Consider the following 10,000-nt stretch of genomic DNA (forward strand, 5'->3'; position numbering starts at 1 on the left):
TCAACGACCTTCTGAGCAAACAAAAATAGACCGTAATAGAAGTTCAAAGATAAATTAAACTAAATAATACTAGCTGTTAAAATATAGGTTTTAAGCTGCTTTCTTTTAAATTTATAACTATTTGATGATTTAATATCTGGTAGGAGTGCATTTCAGGATGCAACAGATAAAAAATGAACGCTTTGCTTACCATAATTCGTACGAACATCTGGTAAAATGTAATTATTGGATGAAGTAAATCTGACTACATTAGCATTTACTGAAAAGCTGTAAGGTATCAGTGTGTCACAGAGAGGATTATTGACTTTTTTAAATAAAAAAAGTACCAAGGCTAAATTCAACAACTTTGCGCACGGATAGAATGCCATGTGTTTGTAATAGTATTTTAGCCGTTTGATAATATGAGTTAAAAGTTACTATTCTAATATCATGTTTTTTTTTTAAAGATTTGTAAGGAATGCAAATGGCTTACATGTGTGGTGCCCCTACAAAATACAATAACTAATGTATGAGTGAATGAATGCAAAATATAGCAAGGAGTATTTGATAGTTAAATGCACGGTGCGATCTGAAAAGCATTCTCATCCGTTAAAAACTTTCTTTCGGACACGGAATCTATGAAGAATCAATTTAAGATTGCAGTTCAATTCAACCCCTGAATAGCTGCAGCTGGGACTTGCAGGTATGAGATTGTTACAAGGAGATATTGAATGAGTGGACTCGGTGCCTATTGGCGAGATACGAACAAGACGAAGATGCATCTTGGTTATAAACGAGGTCACAAGTTCGTTATATCCAAAGTCACGTGGTATGCATGCATCTTCGCCATAATCGATGCTTTAGGTGTTCGCCATGTCCGAAGTCACGTAGTATGTTCGTATCTTCGTTATGTAGAGGTACGTGTAGAGGTTCAACTATCCTTGAACCAGGTTTCACGAGCGTCAGCCATCGGCCGCAGCCGCAGTTGCTGCTGCCGCTTCGATCTTGGCTCGCTTCCGCGCTTGGTAAGCTTCTCGGCAACAGGCAGAGTCTGGCTCCTCGTTGTTCGATGGTCTCGGCAGCCTGTCCGCCACGGCGGCGGTCTCCGTCTTTAGTGAGATGGAATACGTGTATGACGTATTTATCTATATTAAATGAAGCAGCGGTGCAGATAGAACTTCATAAAGACAACTGGCACAGAAAGGAGTAAAATGTCTTCTTTTTTTTTTATGAAATGGGAATGTATTTGCCTTTCCCTACTGAAAAAGTTCTAAGGGGCAATAACCTCATAAAATCTCATCTAATCGCATAGACTCTCATACGGTGCGCATCATTATCATAAAATATCTTACATAAGTTATGATAATGTACAAGAAACTATGAGACTTTATGCAATTATATGTGACTTGTATTTGATTTCTTATGTGAATTGAGTGAGCTTGTGTGAGAAATTGTGAGGTTATTGCCTCATACAAATTTTTCAGTAGGAGATCATACTGAAGTTCTTTTCTTTATTTCTCAACACACAAATGGGGTTGTATAACGAAAGTCAAGGATCCTTAGCCAGAGGCTACTTGTAGATCCTAGATTGAACACTTGTACCTTTACTGATGATCCAGAGCGGCCATAAAAAATAGATATTCGTGAAACAACTGCATTGCAATACAACACTGTACAAGCTGAAACACCATATGACAACATATAGATCCGTTTTGTACAATAGCAAGAAAATAATGAAGTAGAACACTATAGCCGAACGGGAAAGTTGCTGAAACACGTTGAATAGAAAACAGCGCAAGAGTCAAACACAAAAGCCACAGGACGAGCCCAGAAAGAACCACAGGACGAGCGCTGACTCATAACTGAAAGTTTATTCAAAGACGGAACACAATATATGGAAAACATTGACCACCCTATCCCCAAGTGGAGAAGCCAAAAACACGTGTTGCTACGTAGGATGCAATCTCCCTTTCATATAGAAATATGGATGGCTTAATTACGCACACCCTTGTTTCTTTCCTAATGTGGTATAGCCTCCATTTTCTCATGTGTTAAGCAGACCGGGTGCTTGTACAAGATAACTCAATAGTGCAATGAAGGACAACAAGATTCGTAGTCAGGGATGTGGTCAACGAGATTAGTAGATATGTTAGCGTCCAAGTTATTTGCATGCTCTTTCAAAGGTGTATTAATGCACCGCCCCGTCTATTCGATGTAGGCTTGTACACTTGTACACATGACATTGGGATTTTATAAACGGTATCTTCAGCGCATGGCGCATACTATTTCAGTTTTTTTTTTGGTGCTTAGCATATCTTTCTAAAATAGGACAAACATTTTTAAGTTTCTTAGGTGCAGAAAAAAAAAACGCCTATGCCATATCTTTTTTCCACATTGTTAGGATTGTGTGGCAGGCGGTGTACATAAGGGAGAATGGCAAACTTTATTTCCATCCCTTTTTCCGCGCTAGGCACCAAAGCCTAAGAAAGTAGACATTACAGGGTATCTAATGAGCAGAAATTAGGCTCAGCATAATCAGGTGAGATGCTGTGCTCTGCTTCAGTTGTACATATTCACTGTAGACGTATACCATACAGACGCCATTGTTTTGCAACGATGGCTACATAAAAAACTTTCCCCTTGCAGGATTTAACTGATTTATTTATAGGAAGGGAAGGGCACGGTAACTGTCTCACTTGTTTTCTGTGGACACCGCAACCGCGCCGTAAGGGAAGGGAGGAAGGTGGGAGTGAAAGTGGAAAGAGAGAAAGAGGAGCCCTAGTGGAGGGCTACGGAGAAATTTCGACCACCTGGGGATCTTTAACGTGCGCTGACATCGCACAGCACACGGACGCCTCTTCGTTTCGCCTCCATCGAAACGTAGCCGCTGAGGTCGGGTTCGAACCCGGGTACTCCGGCACAGTATCCCCTTGCAGGAACAGTGGTGATAATGGGTAGGTGTGGTGGTGTGGGGGAGGGGGACGAATGCGAAAAAGAAAAACATGATATCAGAATCGGGGTTAGTGAACACTTATAACGAGCTTGGAAAGCCCTAAATCATTTCAAGTGCTACTTCTATTTTTAAGCAGTACGAGCTCTCGCTGGCGGCTGAGATCCGGAAATGTGGAAACCTTCGGTCTCCTTCATCACCCGTAATATAATAATTGATTCACACGAAGGTAAAAGCAGTATCTGTCACACTTGCTCTGTGGACACCTGAACCGCGCCGTAAGGAAAGGGATTAAGGTGGGAGTGAAAGTGGAAAGAGAGAAAGGAGAGCCGTAGTGGAGGGCTTCGGAGTAATTTTCACCACCTGGGGATCTTTAACGTGCGCTGATATCGCACAGCACACGAACGCCACTTCGTTTCGCCTCCATCGAAACTCAGCCGCCGCGGTCGGGTTCGAACCCGGGAACTCCGGCACAGTAGTCGGGCGTCTTACCACTACACCACCACGGCGGGGCCTTCATAACCCTTCATACCCATATTTACTAACCATGTTCTCCTCCCCACCCTTCCAAAATGACATTCGAGCAGGTGTTGACGCCTCGCTGGGCCCCGCCGGGGTGGTGCAGTGGTAAGACGCCCGACTACCCGGGTTCGAACCCGACTTCGGCGGCTGCGTTTCGATGGAGGCGAAACGAAGAGGCATCCGTGTGCTGTGCGATGTCAGCGCACGTTAAAGATCCCCAGGTGGTCGAAATTACTCCGTAGTCCTCCACTATGGCTCCTCTTTCTCTCTCTTTCTACTTTCACTCCCGCCTTCCTCCATTCCCTTACGGCGCGGTTAAGGTGTCCACAGAAAACAAGCGAGACAGTTACCGCGCCTTTCCCTTCCTATAAATCAATCAATCGATAGACGCCTCGCTGGGCTCGAGTTGAATCGACAGAAAGCTTACGTGAATCCAAAGATGTTGAGTGTACTCAACAATTGCTACCCAAAATTTCGGTTGTGCTTCCGCTGCATAATATTTGTTGGGTAATTTCGGTTGATTTTCAGTTGTAGTTTTGCAGAGCATATATAAACAGCAATTGTGCTTTATGAATGCATTAGCTAAAACATGGAAATGGGCTCCTTTGGCAAATATTTGAAAAAGCACGCAATATACTGCATACATGTGCCAAGATATCAGGGGTAACGTCTAATATGGAACGTTCACTGATATCGCAACAGCACACGGACGCCTCCGGCCCCGTTTCGTCTCTATTGAAACGCAGCCGCCGGCGGTCGGGTTCGAATCCGGGCACTCCGGGGTAGTAGTCAGGCATCTTAACCACTGCGCCATCGCGCCATGCTTTCCCCAAAATAAAAATTGGTTAGTTGTGAAAAGCCCCGCCGGGGTGGTGCAGTGGTAAGACGCCCGACTACTGTGTCGGAGCACCCGGGTTCGAACCCGACCACGGCGGTTGCTTTTTGATGGAAGAGACACGAAGAGGCGTCCATGTGCTGTGCGATGTCAGCGCATGATAAAATCCCCGGGTGGCCGAAATTACTCCGTAGCCCTCCACTACGAGTCTTCTTTCTCTCTTTCCACTTTAACTCCCACCTTCCTTCCTTCCCTTACGGTGCGGCTCAGGTGTCCACAGAAACAAGTGTGACAAATACTACCCCTTTCCTTTCCTGTGAACCAATTATTATTATTATTATTATTATTATTATTATTATTATTATTATTATTATTATTATTATTATTAGTTGTGAAAAAGAGACGCATTGTCTGTCTCATTTCTCGGTGGACGCATACACTTAAAATTAAAGACATGTAGTTAGAGGCTGTGCGATGTTAGTGCACGGTAAAGATCCCCAGGTGGTCGAAATTACTCCGTAGCCATCCACTACAGCATCTCTTTCTCTCTTTGCGCTTTCACTCCCACCTTCCTCCCTTCCTTTACGGTGTGGTTCAGGTGTACAAAAAGTGCGACAGATACGGCGCCTTTCTTTTCCTGTAAACCAATTATTATTTTTACTATTATAGAGGCATATATGGGAGTCGTCGGCTCAAATCGCTGTAGCAAACTAGCCTCCAGATTGACTAGCAGATGAATGCTAAAGGTCAAGCGAAATGGTATGGTATCACAATGAACCCTGCAAAAAGAGTGGTTGTTTCAAATTTCCCGAAATTGTGTTTATAATCGTTGCTGCTTTCAGCGGACTCATTTTGAGGATGCCACTTATGAGCCAAGTAAGGCTCTCGCCTCAGTGTAATACAGTGTAATTGGGCGACTCGGTTTTGGCCATTTGTCGCCGCTCATGTGAATGTCTAATGTATGATAAACCTTTTTGTAAACACATGTTTATATCTATTTTATTTGGCAAATTATTCTACACTGTCTATACCTTCATGTACATTGCCATTCTAAATTGTATATATTGTTACATATATGCTACATATATTGTTAGCTACATCATCACGAACTACCAAATTTTATTCTGTATGTAAATACTGATTTGTGATGTATTTGTTCGTTAGGAACTATTTTATCTGCACTTTCCTTTGTTGTTAATCATGTGCATTTCCTGTTTTGGTCATTTATCGTCGCTCATGTGAATGTCTAATGTGAATGTCTAATATCTAATAAAACGTTTTCTAAACACATGTAATGTGTTAAATCTCGCAGAGTTGTAAAAAGGCTCGCATATGTTCGAATACTGAAAGCCTTATTTCGCGAAAAAGCCATGTTGAGTACTGCGGAATAGAGCAAGGATTTGCACGCTACATTCGTGCGGCAGAATAATTGAAGTTTATTTGCATCACATCACATCACATCACATCACATCACATCACATACAATTTGTATATGACACTGGAAGCGCGAGGAAAAAGGTGTCTCAAGAACACCTTGACAAAGCCCCACGCTTCCAGTGAATAACCCTGAATAACCCTGAAAATATGCGTGAATAAGTGAATAACCCTGAAAATATGCGATTTCAGATTTCACACCATGGACTCATCCGAACGGATGTCGAGAACATACAACGAAAAGAAATGGAAAAGTAAGTGTTCGGATGCGCCTGCCGCCAAACTGCTGCTGGGCCGCAGTCACGCTGCTTCATGCAGTCAAAACAACCATTTAAGACAGCGTTCATGCATTTCCTCGTCAAACTTATCCAGGACACGATAAGATAGCTCTTATATTTTTACCCAGGCTAAACAGATATCATTGATTTAATGAAGGCAGTCTTCTCTTACCGACACTGTACCCGTCAGTGGCTTTTCACTTCCCGCATAAATTTCGCCACCACAGACATTCTCAGTTTAGTGACACCAGATAGAACGTTGCGGATACCACTGGGTCTCTACTGTCTTGTGCGTTAGTTGCTGCTCTCTAAACTATGTTCTGTTTGGCAAAAATCCGCCTGCATAGAGGGAGCATTTTCATGTTGCCTTATATCCTTATCGTATTCCAAAATATAATTTTTCTGCATTAATAACTTTGCGAGGTACATAGAGTGAGCAACCCTGTATACGTTGGCGTAGAATGTCCTGATTAAAACCTAGCTATGTTCACATGCTCGCCATAGATGTAAACTAGGCAGGCCGCAACCATAAAGTGGTGTTGATACGAGGAAGCCCGTCGTGGACGCATGTGCTCGACGCCCTAGAACGATGGAACTGGCTTTTCTGAGGCCGAATTCGCACGGGCAGCCTGATATCTGATAGGAATCTCGCGGTCATCAGCGGAACCGCCGACTAAAGTAGGAGACGCCACAGCGAGCCTGTCTCTTTCGGAGCGCAAGCTGCAAACTGCCAGCCGTGACAAAGAAATACCGCTGACACCCCTCCAAGGAAGCGATCCAGTGCTCCGCCGAATAAATGATACCCTTACCGCCATGAAGTACACCCCCCCCCCCCTCCCCCTTCAGAATTCGCTCTAGGTTTACTGTCGCATTGTTCCTAAAATTATCTCACTGCCATCGAATTGTCCACAGGCTACTCTAGATTACGGAGTTAACGCTTATCGCAGCTATACTTTCAAGTTGCTTACTCGCCAGATTTTCGCAGACCGAACTTGCCTATTGAAATGCAAAGTTCACATTGATAACAATAATATCGACAAACTATGGGATTATAAATGCGCACTGTACACAACGTCACGTGTACCATACACTGCAATATTCACCAAGGTGTAGGGGGATACGTTATTCGAGTTACCTGGTCAACTTGAAAGAACGGGAAAACGAAGAGGAAGTAGCAGCTGTAACAATAAACAGATGGTTTCGATAAACTTGGGCTGTGCGCGTAGGGCTATTGGTGTGACAGTGCACCCTGGAAAGTCCCCGCCGTGGGTATGGGCCATTTCGACCGAGGGTATCATCATCATCTATTGGTGTGAATGCATTTCTGTAGATGTGCGCCTAGCATTTAGCGTGTGCGCCTGCATACTGCTAAAACTTTTTGACAAGCTTTTTCAAAAGCAAAAAAGCAAGGTGTATGTGTGTGTGGGGGGAGGGAGGGTCATGTTGTGTGGCTTGTGATGCATCAAGTTCGTTAGGGTTTTCACGGATGCTGCAAGAGTCCTACTAAACTGCTCGGAAGCAAACCCTTTCGGTATCAGTACCTTTGACAAAGGCTGTGCGTTCACTTATACTCAACCGAGCCCAGTAACATGCACAGGTCAGCAGGCTATCCCAGAAGTATGTACATATTACTTTCACATGCACCTTCACTGGCACTGCCGTGATGGCTCAGGGGTTTGGGTACCCGGCTGTTGTGTCAAGAATGTGGAATATAACCTCGGCCTCGGCGGCCGCTTTTCGATGGAGGCGAAGAGCAAGGTGCCCGTGTGCTGTGCGATGTCAGTGCACGTTAAAGAACCCCAGGTGGCTGAAATTTCCAGAGCTCTCCACTACGATGTCTCTCATCGCCTGAGTCGCTTTGGGACGTTAAACACTACAAAACGAACCAAACCAAGTTCGCTGACCTTTAAGTGGGTGTACCTAAATCGTGCATTTAGAGCTTGCGTTTAGTTGTGAACTTTTATCTTTAAAATGAGCCCAATCATCGAAGATTGATTATGCATAGAATTTCAATTGGAGATACGGCAGAATGTTTCGTATGACATAACCTGGCACTTCTTTGCAGTTATGGCTGATTCAGATAGGAACACTGGCAACTTTTGTGCACATTCTTAAGGGCCACAAAAATATTGATCAGACTTGCACCAACTGACAGCAAAGATGGGCTATCATGCTGTATTATATATGTGTGTATATGAGCATGGAAGTGTGTATGTACACGGAGTAGGATTCATGCTTTTTGCATTTAATTGACCTCAATCTCATTGTTTGCCTTGGCTATTCGTTCTTGTTCAACAGATCTTGGCTGTTAAGTGCAAGGAGTTCTGCAGAAACGGGATGACACAAAGACTACTGGATGGAACACCTTGCTTGGTAATGAAGCGAATTTTTGCTTAAGCTTGCATGCCAATGTGGGAATGGAATAAACAAAACATAAATGAACTGTGGGAGAAATGACGGGCAACCATGGGTTTCAGTTACCAAGATCTGTTTAGAATGGCACCTAATGAAAATTTATTGCACGCAAAGTAACCAGTGACGTTTCATGATGGCTATATTATCATATTATACACTCGCATGACTAAACACTTCAGCTTCAGCAGTAGGATTTTAGCAGCAGCTGTTTGCTTCCTTATTAAACACTTGACGTGTTGAGAACGTATCAGCATATATCGCCTTTTGATATTGCACGTGTCACCTGAAAAGATTCAGGGTTTTGGTGATTGATTGACACATTTTCCGTTGCTTGCAGCTTAATCATGAACGGATTGTCTCAGTTCCTGTCTACGTCTCTTCGCTTATTGTCGAGGGCGTTTGCAAGAATGGAGAGTGCATCATCCCTCGTGAGTGACGGTAGCTTTATCTTTGATTGCCCAACGACTGTAATCGAAAATTGTAATCCACGCTGGCGGTCATCTCAGGTTTCCGAAGACATATGGTCAGCGGATGTTAATGTGCAATCAATTTCTTCAGTACAGTTTTATGTCATCTGTAAACGCATTACCGAACATTTATCGCCTTCTTCAAATCCTTGTGAATTGTTTCTCGCATCTAAGAGAGTTTCTGAAATCGACGCGCTGAGTTATTTCACTAGCTGCGTTTAAAAGCCAGGCTACATGATTATTTCATTTGACCGGCTTGATCCATGCCTGCTCAGTGGAAACAGACGCGACTTACAATATTTACTATGTAATTTAATTTCTGTCGGAAGTTGTCGAGTTCACGACAGTGGGCTCCTCCGCCAGGAAGCAAATTACGTAGCAATTAACTCTCCCATTACAGTGCCTATCCAAATTGTCCCACTTGAACAATGTCCATATATGAGGGAGTATCCCTTAAGGTTCAAAACTTGCCAGGCGCTAAATTATCTAGGTATTTACGTGATTCAGCGGCATTGATTGTTGACTTTATAGGTGCCATCGACAGTTTTGTACAAAACGATGACGTCCGTTCCTCTATTTAGTTCGGACAGAGATGTTTGTTGCACTAAGCCCGGACTATGACTCTTGAAGGTGCGGGGTGCACATGAGTCCATAATGATTCCGTTCCACCATTAGTGTAACGGGCGCACCTTTCTGCAAGGCGACCCTTGGTGGGTGGTCGACCTTGGCCCTGCACTGCCGAGAAGCCCAAAGCACTGCATGAGAGCACTTTGATTATTTTTTTTTTTTTTTTGCCGGCAAGGTTTAGCATACAGGGTTCTGTAACTTTGAATAAGCGTTTCTGGCTTAGAAACGGACAAAACGAACTTCTAGATTTTTATGCTCCCATTTTCTGCCTGAATACAGTTATATGTGTTCTTTTTTGTATTTTTTCTGGTGGGCGCCTCAATTTTTGCTAATCAAATATTTTTTTTCATTTTTATAGAGTGTGCATTTCATACTTTCTCTATAAATTAAAAAGAGCATTCAATATGTATACTTTCATATGTACACTGCAATTAAGAGAGAGAGAGAGAGTAAACTTTAATTGTTTAACAGAACAGCGTGGGTGGTTTCCTTA

At 43.2% G+C, this 10,000-nt stretch overlaps 1 protein-coding gene across 2 annotated transcripts in view; it reads left to right on the forward strand.

The window, feature by feature from the left end:
- LOC146196600 (uncharacterized) overlaps positions 1–10,000 on the forward strand; it is a 48,519-nt gene that overhangs the window by 16,133 nt on the left and 22,386 nt on the right. For both annotated transcript variants that reach the window (XM_084596377.1, XM_084596378.1), the window contains 3 exons: positions 5,913–5,974; positions 8,297–8,371; positions 8,751–8,841. In XM_084596377.1, the coding sequence (XP_084452503.1) occupies positions 5,913–5,974; positions 8,297–8,371; positions 8,751–8,841 (228 nt within the window). The remainder of the gene's footprint in view (positions 1–5,912; positions 5,975–8,296; positions 8,372–8,750; positions 8,842–10,000) is intronic.

Source organism: Amblyomma maculatum, chromosome 3, assembly GCF_055883805.1.
Source record: "Amblyomma maculatum isolate TAMU_Amacu chromosome 3, ASM5588380v1, whole genome shotgun sequence".
Lineage (NCBI taxonomy): Eukaryota > Metazoa > Arthropoda > Arachnida > Ixodida > Ixodidae > Amblyomma > Amblyomma maculatum.